This window comes from Pseudorasbora parva, chromosome 13 (genome assembly GCF_024679245.1).
Source record: "Pseudorasbora parva isolate DD20220531a chromosome 13, ASM2467924v1, whole genome shotgun sequence".
Classification (NCBI taxonomy): Eukaryota; Metazoa; Chordata; class Actinopteri; order Cypriniformes; family Gobionidae; genus Pseudorasbora; species Pseudorasbora parva.
Genome location: NC_090184.1, coordinates 13,025,704 through 13,044,054, shown reverse-complemented (window position 1 = coordinate 13,044,054; position 18,351 = coordinate 13,025,704). Strand labels below are relative to the sequence as shown.

The 18,351-nt window shown below is 40.5% G+C and overlaps 1 protein-coding gene across 1 annotated transcript in view; it reads left to right on the top strand.

Moving 5' to 3' along the window:
- LOC137039286 (actin filament-associated protein 1-like 2) overlaps positions 1–18,351 on the top strand; it is a 34,948-nt gene that overhangs the window by 3,854 nt on the left and 12,743 nt on the right. Inside the window, exons 2-7 of the mRNA XM_067414637.1 lie at positions 8,523–8,699; positions 10,907–10,999; positions 11,334–11,427; positions 17,297–17,511; positions 17,941–18,044; positions 18,200–18,320. Coding sequence (XP_067270738.1) covers positions 8,523–8,699; positions 10,907–10,999; positions 11,334–11,427; positions 17,297–17,511; positions 17,941–18,044; positions 18,200–18,320 — 804 coding nt within the window. The remainder of the gene's footprint in view (positions 1–8,522; positions 8,700–10,906; positions 11,000–11,333; positions 11,428–17,296; positions 17,512–17,940; positions 18,045–18,199; positions 18,321–18,351) is intronic.

Below are 18,351 nucleotides of genomic sequence, written 5' to 3'. Positions count from 1 at the left end.
CGAGTTTGTTGGGGGCGTGGCCAGCGAGGTATTAAAAGCCTTGTGTGTTTGAAACATTTTGGCTAGAGAGAAGCAATTCAATTGACTGATAGACAACTACTCTGTAAGTGTTTGTAACTTTTCTCATTTGATTGTCTGTTCATTTGTTGTTGGATAAGTGTGTCTGTGTAGTGCTGAGGTGTGTATTATTAGTTTGGGTATATTATCTGGGTGTGTGTGGGAGTTAGCATTTGTTGAGTTAGCATTTGTTTGGTCATTGCCACGTTGGAAGCGAGTTTGTTGGGGGCGTGGCCAGCGAGGTATTAAAAGCCTTGTGTGTTTGAAACATTTTGGCTAGAGAGAAGCAATTCAATTGACTGATAGACAACTACTCTGTAAGTGTTTGTAACTTTTCTCATTTGATTGTCTGTTCATTTGTTGTTGGATAAGTGTGTCTGTGTAGTGCTGAGGTGTGTATTATTAGTTTGGGTATATTATCTGGGTGTGTGTGGGAGTTAGCATTTGTTGAGTTAGCATTTGTTTGGTCATTGCCACGTTGGAAGCGAGTTTGTTGGGGGCGTTCCCAGCTGCTTTCAATAACGATACTCAAGTGAGTATAAATAGCGTGATAGTCCGCGGCAGCGGAAGCGGCAGTGTGAAGCCCTCCTTGTGTGAAGACCGACGAGTGTAAAGACTTCAACTCTTCCCAGTGCAACTCCTCCCGAGCAAGGACCCCGGCAAGGCACTTGAGTATCATCTTCCTTTTCAGTATTTGTGTTCAGCTCTAATTCCTATCTGGCCTTTTCACCATGTGCTTTCAAATCTCAACTATAACTAATAGCACTCGTAAATCACGCTCCGTACGCACGAGACGCCGTAATCCTAATAATTTGCGCTATATCCTAACATCCTCTGCTACTTTACTCTTTATTCCAATTGGTCTCTGGAATTGCCAGTCGGCTGTAAACAAAGCAGACTTTATTTCATCTATTGGGACTCATTCTCAGCTTAGCCTCATGGCCCTAACTGAGACCTGGATCAAACCAGAGGACACTGCCACTCCTGCAGCACTCTCAAGCAATTATACTTTTTCACACACTCCTCGGCCTATTGGGAGGGGTGGGGGAACTGGTTTGCTTATCTCGAATGATTGGAAATTTGATCCATTACCGTCTCTACCGGCCAATTCATTTGAATCGCACTCAATCACTATTACTCACCCTGTTAAAATCCATGTGGTAGTGGTCTATCGTCCTCCAGGTCACCTCGGTAACTTTGTGGAGGAGTTGGATGTGTTACTTTCTAGCTTCCCTGAGGATGGCACTCCACTGATTCTGCTTGGCGACTTCAACATCCATCTTGATAAACACCTAGCTGCAGACTTCAGCACTCTACTGACTTCATTTGACCTTAAGTTAGTATCTACTACGGCTACTCACAGATCAGGTAACCAATTAGACCTGGTCTACACACGCAACTGCTCCACAGACAACACTTTAGTTACTCCATTACACACCTCAGACCACTTTCTCATCACTCTTAACCTCATACTGACTCCTGATACAAAACATACTCCTACACAGATTACCTTTCGGCGTAATCTACGCTCACTCTCTCCCTCTCGCCTATCCACTATGGTTTCATCTTCACTCCCTCCACCTGCTCAGTTCTCAGCACTGGACACTAACAGTGCTACTGACACTCTTTGCTCCACTCTAACATCCTCCTTAGACAGTTTTTGCCCCCTTTCATCCAGACCAGCCCGCCCCACCCCATCTGCCCCCTGGCTGTCTGAAGTTCTCCGTGAACATCGCTCTGGACTCAGGGCGGCAGAGAGGAAATGGCATAAATCTAAAAACAATACTGACCTTGCCTTTTATCAGTCTCTTCTCTCTTCTTTCTCTACAAATGTCTCCACTGCTAAAACAACATACTACCACAACAAAATCAACAATTGCTCTGACTCTCGCCAACTCTTTAAAACATTCTCCTCTCTCCTTTGTCCACCTCCTCCCCCTCCTTCATCAACTCTTACAGCTGATGACTTTGCATCATTTTTCACCAACAAAACAGCTCTCATTAGCAAACAGTTCTCCTCATCACTAACTGACACGCACATCTCAACAACTAACACGAACACGCTTCCATCCTTCTCTCCACTCTCCGAGGCAGATATTTCTAAACTCATCCTTTCCAATCACCCTACTACCTGTCCACTTGATCCTATTCCCACTCACCTCCTTCAGGCTATTTCTTCTTCAATCACTCCTGCACTCACTCACATTGTCAACACTTCTCTTCACACGGGAACCTTTCCCACAGCATTTAAGCAGGCTCGGGTAACCCCACTGCTTAAGAAACCCTCTCTGAATCCAGCACTTTTAGAAAACTACCGACCGGTATCCCTTCTGCCTTTCATTGCAAAGACCCTTGAGCGAGTTGTGTTCAATCAACTCTCTAGGTTTCTTGAACAGGACAACCTCCTAGACAACAACCAATCCGGCTTCAAAAGCGGCCATTCGACTGAGACGGCCTTGCTCTCGGTAACTGAGGCACTGAGACTGGCAAAAGCAGCTTCCAAATCCTCAGTGCTCATTCTGCTGGATCTGTCTGCTGCTTTTGACACAGTTAACCACCAGATCCTCCTGTCAACACTTAAGAGGACGGGGATCTCAGGATCTGCTCTCCAGTGGTTCAGGTCTTACCTCTCTGGTAGGTCCTACAGGGTGTCATGGAGAGGTGAAGTGTCTAAGTCTTATAATCTAGCTACTGGGGTTCCCCAGGGCTCAGTCCTTGGACCACTTCTCTTCTCCATCTACATGTCATCATTAGGTTCTGTCATTCAGAAACACGGCTTCTCCTATCACTGCTATGCGGATGACACTCAACTCTACTTCTCATTTCAACCAGATGATCCTACAGTCAGTGTTCGTATCGCTGCCTGTCTGACAGACATTTCTGACTGGATGAAAGAGCATCATCTTAAACTCAATCTTGCAAAGACAGAATTACTTGTTTTCTCAACCAACCCAGCACTTCATCAAAATTTCTCCATTCAGCTTGGTTCATCGACCATAACTCCATCAAGGACAGCAAGAAACCTTGGAGTTGTGATTGATGACCAGTTAAACTTCACTGACCACATTACTGCAACAGCCCGGTCCTGCAGATTTGCTTTATACAACATTAGAAAGATTAGACCCTTCCTATCAGAACAGGCTGCACAACTCCTGGTTCAAGCTCTTGTTCTCTCCAGACTGGATTATTGTAATGCTCTTCTGGCTGGGCTTCCAGCATGCACTATCAAACCCTTGCAGCTGATCCAGAATGCAGCGGCGAGAGTGGTCTTTAATGAGCCGAAGAGAGCGCATGTTACGCCTCTCTTCATCAAACTGCACTGGTTGCCAATGGCTGCTCGCATCAAATTCAAGGCACTAGTTATCGCCTACAAAACAACCTCTGGCTTGGCACCAATATACCTAAATTCACTTGCTCAGACTTACACACCCTCCAGAAGCTTGCGTTCTGCGAACGAGCGGCGCCTCGTGGTTCCATCCCAAAGAGGCTTGAAATCGCTCTCACGGACATTTTCCTGGACCGTTCCTACTTGGTGGAATGACCTGCCGATCTCAATTCGTGCTGCCGAGTCTGTAGCCATTCTTAAAAAACATCTTAAGACACATCTTTTCCATTTGCACTTGACCAATACAGAATAGCACTTACTGATCACCACAGCAACGACCAAAAGCGTACACTCCGGGATCATATCTACGTCTCTCATCCGGATTTGCGCCTTCAGGCGGGTATGTTACATAGTAATCATAACTATCAGAATCCAGTGTTCTGTATATTGCGTACGTGAGTTTTTGTTGTAGATGGCTATTGCTGCGCGTTTAGCTACAATACAAAACCAACCCATTGGGCCACTGAATCTGCATTAACGACAACAGCTGGGGCAACAGCCTTAGTCCTAATGGGTTGTAGCTATCTTAGCTATCAAAATCCAGTGTTCGTCACTGTGCGGACGTGAGTTTTTGTTGTAGATGTCTGTCTTAAAAAAAAAAAAAAAAAAAAAAAAAAAATTGTGTATTGTGTATTGTGCTAATTAATTGAGATTTCTTACAGCTCTTACAGGTTTTTGGCCTTGTCTGTTCCGTTGCTTCTATTACTCTCCCCTTTTTTGTAAGTCGCTTTGGATAAAAGCGTCTGCTAAATGATTAAATGTAAATGTAAATGTAACTGAAAGATTATATGTGCAAATATATTCTTATATGTGTTTTCTGTAAGCTGTGTTTCTGTGAGCATGAAAGAGGAAACTGGTGTTTCCTCTTTTGCTGTGTGCATCTAAAGCGCACACCCACCCAGCTGTTGTCGTTTGACTGCAGAGCAATCTGTTCCTGGTGTTTGACAGCTAAAGGCGTTCATTTCTATCATATTGTTGCCATACATGGAGTTATCTTTCTGTTCCTATGTGGGGTGCGTCCAACTGTTAGGGCGTGGATTAATGGTATAAATATCACTGTTTTCCTGTTGTACTTCGAGAGCTGCATTCTGAATAAACCATATTGACTCTACTCGTGTAGTTCATTGACTTGCACTATCCCAGGCGCCTGAAGCTATGACTGATTGCTGAGCAGAGACTGAGACACACAAAGACACGGGAACAATTTCCTACAGTGTTCTGGGGGCTCGTCCGGGATACATCCAGACAGGTAAGAGATGAATTTGGTTCACTACCTGTTCTGGTTGTATCTCGAGAAACTTAGGGGAAAAATTTATACTACTTTTGTATAAAGAAATACATAGATTGATTGAACTGTGTGTGTCAGTGCCTGGCCAGTTAATCTTTGAAAATGGGGCAAACATATCCAAAACCAGAGCCAAGTGAAACTCCTAAAGCATGGATGGAAAAATTGGGGATATTATACCAATCCATATTTGGATAATTTAGCTGGCTGGACAGAGGGTATACAATGGCGTAGTTATCCTAGGGAAGGAACATTTGACCCTGGGTTTCTCCGCAGTGCATTCGACCTAATTTATGGTAAACAGGGTGATCCAAACTGGGACTATGATTATATGAAAGGGGGATATGACGTGTGGTATAAAATGGCTGATGTATGGAGAGACAAAACTCGGGCATACGTGCCAAGAGCCGTCTTAAAAACTGTTCCTAATCCAGAAAAACTCAAAAAGAAAAAATCCACGACTGCCGTGTCAGAACATTGTACTTTGCCACGGGAAAATTCGAAAATTCAGTTAGTGGGTGCGGATTATAGATTCATTTTACAGTGCAAATTGGGAGACTCGTACAATGAGGAAGCATTGATAGATGCAGTGCCAGTGTTAGAACCAGAAACTGATAAGATAGAGACAGTAAAAGAAGAAGAGAAAGATGAGACTAGGAAGACAAAAAAGACGCTTATTACCTTCAAGTGGCGTGATCAGGCGCCCGAAATGCTCACAGAATTGGAAAAAACGTTGAAAAAATACTTGCTAAATCTAAAGGCAGCGAACCGTGACTTATCATAGGTCACTAATTGTAAACAAGAAAAGGATGAACCGCCTGCGCAGTTCATGAAGCGATTTATCGATGTTTGGATGAATGGGCTGGATTTAGATGTTAACAAGGAACACCCTATGTTCTTGTCTACTTTCATGGCTAATTGTACTACCGCCTATCAGGATACACTAAAACATCACCTCAGTGATAGAAGTACGCTGAAAATTAAAGATGCTGCAGCCAAAATTCGAACGTTAGAGTGTGACGGGTTGTTTCAGACCCAGGGTGTCAAGAAAAATGTTGTCTGTGTTGCAGTCCGACCCCAGAATCAGGGGCAGGGCCAGAATAAGGGTAGGAAGCCAGGTGAATGTAATTATTGTCAGAAGCCAGGACATTGGTATAGGGAGTGCAGGAAGCGCATATTGGATGAACAAACAGGCGCTGTCCTAAAAATGGGGAAGAGGCCACTGTCTGTGCCCATGTATGGTGTTGGACCTGGTTTTCCGGGTCCTCAGCAATATGAGCAAGCAGGGCATAGCAACTATGGCCCCAAGCGCAGTACTGGGCCTGGTTACGCCCCCCCTCCTCAAGATACAGGAAGAGGGGGGCCCAACCAATATTACCATTACTAGGGCCGCCCACAGAGCACGCACCCCAGCGACCGCTCCTGCAACGAAGCTTTATTGCTTTATTGTCTGTCAATTTTGACTCGCCACTCAATAGTGACGTGCCAACTGTCGATTTGAATGTGAATGGCTCCATATATAGCTTCATTTTGGACACAGGGGCTACAATGTCCTCGCTGGGGTCTACCTATGAGGGACCTGTCTCTGGACAAACCATTAGCTCTGTGGGAATTGATGGGGTCCCCTTTCAAAGTCACTTAACTCCTCCTTTTCTAGTATTTTGCGCTGATGACCCTGACAATCGATTAAGACATCGTTTTGTGTTTATGGAAGGGCCCCCTTTCAACCTTTTAGGAAGGGATTTAATGTCAAAGCTGTGTTTAAGTTTCTGTTTCTCTGGCTCTAAGCTAACTGTCAATAGCTCTGCAACAGAAAATACTTGTTTGATGGCAATTCATGGGTCTGTAGTTCCCCATAATTTTGCTTGCATGTCACAAACAGGGGATCAAATGTCAGAAGACCTTGGGCTACCTGATCATTTATGGGCAACATATAAGAACGAAGTGGGGTTTGTTGACTGACCACCGTGCGAAGCCACGGTTCGACACCATGACCCCGTGTACAGGAAACAGTACCCACTGTCAGAAGACAAGGCTTTGGGTATTGACAAGGTCTTAAATTCACTCATAGAACAGGGAGTGGTCGTGCCCTGCAAAAGCTCATATAACACACCGGTGAATCCAGTTAAGAAGGCTGATGGTACCTGGAGATTCACTCAGGACTTAAGGGCAATTAACGAAATAATTGTGCCTGTGGTCCCTGATGTACCGGCCTTTATGTCATCGATAAAATCGGATCATGAATATTTCTCTGTTGTTGACTTGTGCTCTGCCTTTTTTAGTGTCCCAGTTCACCCGAACACAAAGCAATTGTTCGCATTTACGCACCGGGGCCGCCAGTTGACCTGGACAAGAATGAACGTCCAGGAATGGGGAAACCATTGCAGACTGTAGGGAGGCTAATGTCTGCCTTTTGCAGCGACTAGCTGACTGTGGTTTGAAGGTGTCAAAACAGAAGATGCAGTTCTGCCTACCACAAGTGAACTATTTAGGCCATGTGCTTTCAAAGGGCCAAAAGCTGCTTTTTACCAGAGCGAATAAAAATAATTGTAATAAATTATTTTAAAAATAATTGTTGACACAAAACGACCAGCCAATAAGCGTGCGTTAATGGCATTCCTTGGTTTGATTAATTATTGCCGGCAGTGGATTACTGATTGCACAATTGGATGTGCTAAGAACGTGATGTGTGTTGTTATTGATAATAATGGCCGCGTTTGTGTGCCAGCCTCATGGTCTTATTTCCTCATTTGGGAATTTCATGGTGTCACACACCGCGGCCAAAGAGGGGTATATGAGGATATGAGGATATGTCTAAATTCTTATGCATACAAGATTAAGCAAGCAAGAATACAAGATACGTTAGGGAGATGTGTGACATGTGCAATGAATAATACCACAAAACCAGTAGCAAAGCATCAGGCTTTACCGCTACAACAATGGCAAGTAGATTTTACGCATTTACCTAAAAAAAGGTCCATATAAATACTTATTGGTATTTATTGATAAGTTTTCAAGATGGATTGAGGCTTTCCCGTGCGCTAAGGAGGATGCAAAGACAGTTGTAACACATCTAATGAGGGAAATTATACCCAGATATGGTATACCACTCGCCATTGACTCAGACAAAGGCCCTGCTTTTGGGCAGGGCCAACAGAACCAATTTCAAAACGTTAAGCTTTCAGCTTAAAAGAGGGGATTGAAAGATTATATGTGCAAATATATTCTTATATGTGTTTTCTGTAAGCTGTGTTTCTGTGAGCATGAAAGAGGAAACTGGTGTTTCCTCTTTTGCTGTGTGCATGTAAAGCGCACACCCACCCAGCTGTTGTCGTTTGACTGCAGAGCAATCTGTTCCTGGTGTTTGACAGCTAAAGGTGTTCATTTCTATCATATTGTTGCCATACATGGAGTTATCTTTCTGTTCCTATGTGGGGTGCGTCCAACTGTTAGGGCGTGGATTAATGGTATAAATATCACTGTTTTCCTGTTGTACTTCGAGAGCTGCATTCTGAATAAACCATATTGACTCTACTCGTGTGGTTCATTGACTTGCACTATCCCAGGCGCCTGAAGCTATGACTGATTGCTGAGCAGAGACTGAGACACACAAAGACACGGGAACAATTTCCTACAATAACTGTGGTGTATTAATCAATATTACAAGATAATACATCTTAAATGTGCCAAATTGCAGCTTATTGAAAATATGTAACAAATATATTTAAATATGTGATTAATTGCATGTTGTAAGTAACTGTTTGGTATGTAATATATATACATTTTCCCTGGCAGTGTTTTAAGTGTGCTAAAGATTTACACCCTCTGCTGGAGATAAACCTGGCGGGTTGCGACGTAATCTACAAATCTAAACACAGCAAGAAGATGCAGCACAAGCTAAAGGTGGTGACCAGTGCTGACACAATCATCTTGGGCTTCCAGAGCAGCACACAAGCCGAAGACTGGAGGAAGGTCTGACCAAGTCTAAGCTTAAACTTACATTTACATTAAACCTAAAGGAACTGTATGTAAGAAATGTATTTCAATTAATCATAAAATGGCCCTGTTATGTCACTAGACATTAAGAAATCATGTTAATTTCAAATACTTATATCACTGACACCAGGGGGGGGGATAGTGATTGCAGTACCAGTTTTGGCCACAATCTTACATACACTTCCTTTAAAGTCACAATCAAAAGGAAGTAGCAACAGGTCTTTTTTTTCCATATTGTGACGTACACTCACTGGCCACTTTATTTGGTACACCTGTTCAACTGCTTGTTAATGCAAATATCTAATCAGCCAATCACATGGCAGCATGACTCAACACAGAGGTCAGAGGAAAATGTCCAGACTGGGTCAAGCTGATAGAGAGGCAAGATTAACTCAAATAACCACTTGTTACAACCAAGGTCTGTGAAAGAGCATCTCTAAACACTCAACACATCAAACCTTGAAGCAGAAGATACACTGGAGCCACTCCTCTCAGCTAAGAACAGCAAACTGAGGCTACAGTTTGCACAGGTTCAAGCAGCGGGGCGAGGGACCGCGAGAGTGGGCCAGTGACGAGTGGTAATGAGTACCAGCTGCATGACACACCGGTGTCGTCTCGCGGCCAAGGGACGGGAGCGTAAAAGGAGGAGCGAAGGCAGCGGGAGACGAGACCGGTGTGTCACGCAGCTGGTACTCATTACCACTCGTCACCGGCCTGCTCTCGCGGTCCCTCGCCCCGCTGCTTGCCATACCACAGTGGATTTATTCTGCCTTGTATCAATGGTTCAGATAGGGGTATTGATGTAATGGTGTGGAGGATATTTTCTTAAAACAGTTTTTAAAATGCCACAGCCTACCTTAGTATTGTTGCTGACCATGCTCATCTACTTCCAGCATAATAATGCTCCATGTCACAAAGGTTAAATAATCTCAAAGCGGTTTCTTGAACATGACAACGGGTCAATTTACATGCACGTTCTTAAGCCCATTATGCCTAATAAGCTGACATTGAATATGGTTATTTAAACACGGAAAATCGGTTTCTTTAATCGGAGTAGGGTCATAAACAGCGTAAGCATAAACCGTGTCGGGCGGGTAGTTTTTTTACTTTATACCCAGATTTCGCACGGCATGTAAACGCATTAACCTGCTTTCTGTCGCCTTATTGAAGTGTGCATGTGTTATAGGTGACAAACCGCATACTTAGAGCAGATTTGAAAGTATCCAGACAGAGTGAGCTAGCGTTTTGCATGAAATAAGGACATGTATCACAAACGCAGACTCTATTAAGACCCAGAAAATTGTAAAGATGTGTTCTCATCTCATGCAGCAGAAGTAGAAGAGGTTCAGTCAAAATGTTGCATAACTGCATGCAGCATGAGGGATGAGCTGTTAATCTCTACAGTGCATGCTTTATTTAACATCACAACTGGCGTAACATTTGGAATACTCCGAGTCCGATACAGACATTATTATTTTTGACATCACTACAAGGAAATAACCTGGTATATTAATAAAGTCATGTAAACGCGGTTTACTTACATTGTCAGTTTACTGGTTTGCATGTAAACGGGGAAAACTGGTTATTTCAATAAGCTGATATTTGTGAGTTATCAGTTTACTGATGTGCATGTAAACACACTCAATGAGTTCACTATACTAAAATGACCTTCACATTCACCTGATCTCAACCCATTAGAGCACCTTTGGGGATGTGGTGGAACGGGAGATTTGCATCATGGATGTGATGCGTGAACTGTGTGAAGCTGTCATGCTAATTTGGATAGAATTAAGGCAGTTCTGAAGATAAAATGGGTATGGTGTACTGAATAAAGAGACCAGTGGGTGTACATCCAAGTGTAACGGATTATCAGAAAAGGACAAAATGTATAGGGCAAGGACTTGGTTCTAACCATTAGTTGTTGATTGGATTCAATGTGGCCATTGCACTCAAAAGGCAGATGAAGGTGTGGGTGGTGTTTAATCAAACTTAATAATTGCAGATCCTCCATATATCACCAGAGAGTCTGTTATTTCACAGAAAGGTCAATTTTTAGAAATTAAACATTCTCGGTTAAATTGTTCACAATAAGATGCATTAAATACATAGGGTGAGTTTTAATTTCATGCCAAATTCAAACTATAACTTTAATGACCTTGTTTTTTTGTTTGTCTCATTTGTAGATCATAGAAGAAGTGAGCGGCTCCTCTTATTACGAGCCTGAATCCCAGAACTCCTCATCCATCCTGAGGAGCGAGAGACTGGACTCTTGCAGGGTAAATCACACGTACTCCTGCTCTCTATGTTAACAACATTATAAATGCTGTGAGGGGCGCAGCAAGAGAGTAACAGCATAACTTAATTTCTCTGAAAGAGATGTTACTAAATTAGCTTTGGTGGGTATTCGTCTGGATACCTTTCCTTACGTCCATTCCATAGTCTCTTTCATGAATGTTCTGCTGGCTTGAGCCATCTACTAAACTGATTAGCAAAGTCTTGTGTTCCATCTTAAGCCAATTTGTAGATAAAGGACTAAACTACCTGTGTTGAACATTCTATGCTTGCTTATGTCAATTAGTAAGTTCTTACAATCTCTTTTTCTCACTTTAGTCAAGTACTGTCCTCCATACAGACTCGGATGAAGATAAAATCTCAAGTCTTCCGTCTGCAATTAGCAGTGTGGAGATTAAAGACAAAGACAGAGGTGAGTAGACACTCTTGCGTTTGGACACATAAAGTAATTATTTGGATGATAAAAAGCGGATGTTTCATATAAAAAATGGAAAATGAAAGAGAAAGAGTTGAAAAATAAGAGAGCTTGTCCGCATCCGAAATCACACTTTTCCCTATAGGTGAAAAACAGTATGTAAGAAGAGAAATATGAATTCACAGTATTCATAAAAACAATAGGTGAAAAGTACCTGGATGACCTAATACTTCTGGCAAGACTGTGAGCATCCAATGAACACTTCACTATCCCATGAAGCCCCTGGAAATAGATTTTCAAACGGCAGTACAGTCACGTGACAATGACAACATGGCGGCTCTAGTTAGTCTGGAATTACATTCATGCAATTTACTGTCCATCTTTTTCCGATGCCCCATGATGCTTTGTGCGGATTATGGGAATAACTTAAATTTGCAAACACTCTAAAAAGGATCGCTCTATGAACACAATAATACGTTTTTTTTTTAAACAAGGAAGAATGAAGTGACATATCCTTAAACCATTGGACATTTAAAGAAAATGTACTAGTGTAAAAGTATTGACAAATTACTACAACAGACCATAAATAACCCCAAAAGCTTGGTTCTTTCCACAGCAGTCACAGGCAGAGAATGAACCAACTCTAGGGTAAGGCTAGATGCAACACACTCAGTTTCTGTCAATCTCATGTCAATCTTCAGTACCTATAGAGTAGTACTGCAATCTTATTATCACCAAAAAGACTTTAGTTTTATTGTATTTATAAAAGAAAGAGTCTTTCCGAATAAAATCGAGTGAATGGAGGCGTATCGTGTGGGAGCACTCGCAATTATTACGTTGAGAGCGTCTGAAAGCGGTGACATCCTTAAACGGTTTAGTTTGAAATAATACTAAACGCCATTGCATCATCAGATATTTTTGTGTTTTTAAAAATTAGTAATTAAAAAAAATTATAATAAAAGTGAAAATTAGTGCTTCTGCAGTAATGCAGTCGATGTACAGGTCTGTTGTGGTGAAGAAGGGGCTGAGCTGTAAGGCGAAGTCGATCTACATTCCTACTTTCACCTATGGTCGTGAGCTGTGGGTCAAGACCAAAAAGACAAGATCCCGAATACAGGCGGTCGAAATAAGCTTTCCCTGCTGGGAGGATGGGTGCTCCTATAGATATAGTGTGAGAAGTTCGTTCACTCGGGAGGAGCTCAGAGTATAGCTACTGCTCCTCTGCATCGCAAGGAGCCAGCAGAGGTGGCATCTCCCTCCTGGACGCCTTCTCGAGGAGGTGTTCCGGGGACAATCCATGGGGAGGAGACCCCAGGGAAGACCTATGACATGCTAGAGGGATTATGTCTCCCGGCTGGCCTGGGAACGCCTCGGTATTCCCCCAGAAGAGCTGGAGGAAGTGTCAAGGGAGAGGGAAGTCTGGGTGTCTGTGCTTAGACTGTTACCCTTGTGACCCGGCCCCGATTAAGTGGAAGAAGATAAATGTATGGATATTGCAATTTCTCCAAATTAATAATATAAGTCTTGGAAAAATAAACAAACTTTGGCTTGTTGTTTCAGTAAGGGGTCAAGTTATCACATTTTGATTGCCCATTCCTTTACCCAACCATTTCATTTGGATTTACATCACAATGCGGAAGATCTGTCGCTATTTCCGTTACATCATTACTTTATGCACGCCAACCTACCAATTTATTACATTTTGATGAAAAATTATGCAGGTTTTTTTTTTGTTTTGAATAAAGTGCATTGATGAATCATTCACCATAAAATCAAGTTCGTAAAAATGTAAGTATGGTCAGTTTTGATCTCCTTGTTTAATGTCTGCATTTCCCACAGTTCTTTGTTGTCATTCCTTAACCTAATGCTGTTTCTAATTAAAGAAGTCTGCCAAAACATATGCTTTATTCCCATGGTCTGCATACATTGCAGCTGAGCTAGCCCTGCTATTAGCACAACTGTGTCATTGTTTAATCGCTAGTGTTTTGGTGTTATTCATTAGGGGCTAATTTCACTGCATGCCGTAAAGGACACAGGCTGGGTGTGTTTTGCACACTGTCTTATTGTCCGTGAATGGATTCCTGTAAGAGATTGTTTTCACCTTTGACATTGGGGTGACAACCATAGCAATTAAATATTTGGGTGAACTTTTTGATATATGGAGGAAGAGTGTGTATTTGTTAAATGTCTAGTTGAAACTTAGAAGTGGCTGCGACTTACCACTCGCTCAGTAATGTTTTAGTGTTTTCTTATTGAAAACATGCGCTCACTGATTAGAGACGTGTAGATGTCTACTTCACGTGTCCGCACAAACAACTTGAAAGGGAAACTTTTAAACAAGTTTATTTGTTTATTTGTCACAAAACTCAGACGTTTGGTTTATGCTAAAGGGTGTAATTTCTGCGCCCCTAGAAAACAGAATGACAAAATAGTTTGAAATGTTTTCAAGCAGGTTCTTCTGAACACTCCCCAATCTGCAATTGGTCAGGAAAAAGACAGAACAACCCCAAATGTACATCACTGATTGAGCCAATGTCTTGTGCTAGTCAGATTCCAATAAGGTAAAATAAATAAGTCAAACATATTTATTATTATTTGTATTGTGTTTATTATGGACCCCCAGAAAAAAAAATCTAAAAAAATAAAATAAAATAAATACCTTGGCAACACTGCACGTGTGTGCAAAGAAAAGCATGTGGTTACCAAGTTCCTTCAATTTTTGAGTTCTCTCTTGTTCTTGCGTGGTTTAAAATAACATTAAAATGCACACACAGGAATCAAAATCTTTTGTAACAAATATCTGATTCCTGACCTTAAGTCAGACCTTAAATCTGATTCTCAACCCTAACTAGTTTAGTTGTTTTGTTTTTTAGTTTTTTTTAGTTTTTTGTATGGCAACTATACTGTGAACTATACTGATAGTTTACTAGATAAATATTTGTGGTTTACGTTAACTTTACATCCTTCTTACAGTTTACAGATTATATATATTTTTGCATTTTCAGTATACTACTAAGTTTCTATTTTGGTGTTAAAGGGATAGTGCCATAGATACCCAAAAATTAAAATTACATTCTTCTTTCAGACTAATAAAATCTGAGTTATATAAAAAAATGTTCTGGCTTTTCTAAGCTTTATAATGGCAGTGAACGGCAGGCTTATGCATACGCCCATGTCACTGTTGCACCAGTTACGCTTCAACGTAAGTTGAATTCGGAAGGTGGTCCACCGAAATATTATTCTTACACATACCCATCGATTCACTTCAGACGGCCTTTATTAACCCTACAGGGCTAAATGGATTACTTTTATAATGGACGGATGCACTTTTTCGGGCTGCCATTCACTGCCATAATGCTTGAAAGAACTAGGACATATTTTAGCATAACTCCGATTGTATTCGTCTGGAAGAAGAATGTCATATACACCTAGGGCTTGAGGGTGAAAAAATCATGGGGTATTTTCATTTTTGGGTGAACTATCCCCTTAATTATTATACATCAACAAATATGCCTTTAACTGTACTTTAAGTAAAAAATCCTACAGTATTTACACTACCTGTGGATTTATACCAGTGATTTATGTATTACATAAAGAGACTTTTTGCTACAAGACTTATATAAGATTTACTCTTATTTATTATCTTATAAATTATGAGATTTATTATTATTTATTCTGGTAACAGCTTGTAATAAAAGCCAGTTTGAAGTGTTTTATAATAATCTGACATCTTGGAAGAATTGTCAATTAAATCAGCCAATTGTTAATCTTTTTCTGTGTGGGTTGAGAGCACTGCTAAGATCTGATTCAGTTCCACCCATGTACTGTACTATTTACTTAATATTCCACTCCAGAGCTGACTTGTTTCTTTAAACTTGAACATGTAAATGTATATGGTAGTATGTCAAACATGTGCTGGAGTACTACCTCAAAGAAGTCATTATGTGTGAAAAGGTATAGGCTACTCTAAACAAGCAAAATATATTTAGAATAATTTAAAAAATTAAAGGATATAATAAGAACAAGTATAGGCCAATTACAATAAGAATTTTCTGTGTACTTGTTTTTTACATATAAAGTAGACTGAATGTATAGTATGCTATTATATTTCTTTAGTTTAAAAGAAGAATATTAATAGCACACTATTAACACAAAACCTCATTTTGTTGTGAGAGAGAATGGCTTATTAAGAGAGTGTTCTGCTTTATTAGGCAACGCTGTATTATGCAAGCCAGACATGTAATTTGGCTGTCATTTTATAAATGAAAAAAGATGCGTCTGCACGCATACAAATTTAAATACGCTTGCCTATAGACTAAGCACGTAATGCTTAAGTACACGCTGTCACCATTCTCACGGATTCACATTTTTTTAAGTTTACACAAAGATGATACCGGTATCATTTCAAAACTATTACAAAACCTGTTTCAGGGTTTGCGTTCTCAAGCCACCAAACACTTTTGCAATGCAAATTAATGGCCAGAACTCATTAAAATGGTGCAAAAAATTATTTTGGTTGAAAATGCTGTTGTGTAAGTGGACCTAAAGAATCAATTACATATTTTAAGTATGTTTGGCTAAGGTCAAATTGACCCTTATTGCATTCGGTATAATTTCCCAAAAATCACACTATGAAAAAATAAACATACAATCTGGTATAAACAATTGACTTTTTAAATACTTTTCACACATTATAAGAATAAAAATCTGAATTTATGATTTATAAATATTTTTAACCACTATTTTTAAGACTGCCCCTCCCCGACATTTGCCGTTATACATTTATAACAATAATATTAATCTAAACCCAAAGTAAACTTGGAACAAACTATATGGCATTTGAAAGCTTTCAGAATCTTATGTTCATATCTAATTCATATGTTTTTATATGCATTTTATAGATTGAATTCAAATCAAATATTAATATTACTGCCCAAACTACTATTCATAAAATGTATGGAAATATGGTTCAGATCAATCAAACCATATATGGAAATCAAAGAGTCCTTGTTAATATCCTTAACCTTGTTAATAGTCCTGGTCACCGGTGGAGTCTATATGTCATCTAGTGGACAAGCTTGGTAGTGTGCACAAAAAAATCTTACTGAAAGTTCTTTTTTGGAAATATCAACCTAAAATGTGGCACAGAACTTCAGATATTAGAGTGTTCCCTTTAAAAAGATACGAAACATAAGTCTGTGCTCTGAAGTATTCAAGATTTTTGACAATTTAAGTTGGAAAAATCATATTCATGTCTATGCTCAAAAAGTGGGACTAACACTTAACAGAAAAAAACTACTTTTTATTTTTTACAAACTTTGAAAATAAAAAGTTGTTAAACTCAGCAAGACACTGGCACTTCAGGACTAGAGTTAAAGAACTATGACACAACAAGGTGTTTTGTATTTTGGGTCTGTACAGTTGCTTTTGAATAGCTGTATATATGAGTCAAATTGACCCATGAACAGCAAGGTATTCATAGGTTAATATAAATAACAAAACAAAATATAACCATAAAGAAATTTTATTATTTTGGGTCTCTACAGTTGCCTAAATATGCGGGTCAAATTGACCCGCGAACATCACAAACGTAACAGTCATTTTGTGTGTATATATCAAAACGCATCAGCGTGTTGAAACTTAGCGTGCATGTTCATGACCCTAAATGAAAAAAACAATGGTTAACTGATATTAAAAATCAAAACAAAAATCAACATAACACAAGGGTTAAACACGCCCACTTTAAGAACACCAGCCAACCAATGTCACAATTAGATATGTAGTGAGCTACACACAAATACACACATTATCATCCAGCACTGGTAACGTGTGGACACTTCTGTCTCTCTCTGTCCACTGTCCTCAGCAGACTTCCGGAACGTGCTGATGAACTGTCAGTGGCAGAGACTGTGGTGTCGGGTGGAGGACGGGGTTCTGCAGATGTATCGAAATGAGGAGTCAGAAGAGACCCCTCAGTACACGGTTCAGCTCAGAGGGTGTGAGGTCCGTCCCGGCCCGGATACAGCACATGCTTACCGCATTACTATCACACAGCACGGAGACCAGGTGGCTGTATTAGAGGTACAATAATGATTTGAGATGTGCTTGTATACATTTTTTAAATATTACTATTTAGTAATTTCTTTTATTTATTTTTATTCCAGTTTTAGTAATATATAATTTATATTTAGGGCATGGTACCATGGTAATGCCATGTTTTTTTACTCTTTTTTACTCATTACTCTATGCTGTGGTTACCATACTGTAGTGCTTTAATAGAGGTAACATGTTCTTTTTGTGCATCTACCTTGGTATATATATAAAATGACCACAGTATCACCATCTTATACCATCGCTGTACTGTAGTACTGCAACAGTGGGGCTACTTATTAAGGACAGGGATGTTTAGGAGCAAAGTGAAATGGTCTATTTTGATTTCTTATTGTTTTCAACTGTTATCATTGTGTTGTGAATTACTGTAGATGTTATTTTTAATGTGTAAATGTGCAGGCAAATTGTGCAGATGATAAAGAGCAGTGGGTTCAGCTCCTGCAGGATGGGAGTTCCACTGTAGCTGGTTCTCCATATCAACACGCCAGCCACGAGTCACTGAGGTACACACACACACTCACATGCTGTCTGTCTGCTGCCAGCATTCCATATGAACCAAGAATGAATCACTGAACTACACACAAATACACTCACTCACAAAAATACTCACATTCTTTCCGCATCCTCTTTCCATTCTTCTGTTTCCTCTGTTCCTCAGTGGTCTGAAAAGCCGCAAGTTCCCCACCTCAAACATGTATATGGATGATCCCTTTCAGCAGCTGTGTGGTGGAATCCACTCTCAACCCATCTATTCAAACTCATCCATACTGGAGCACATGGTACGGTCCAGCAGGGGGATGTTAAAATACC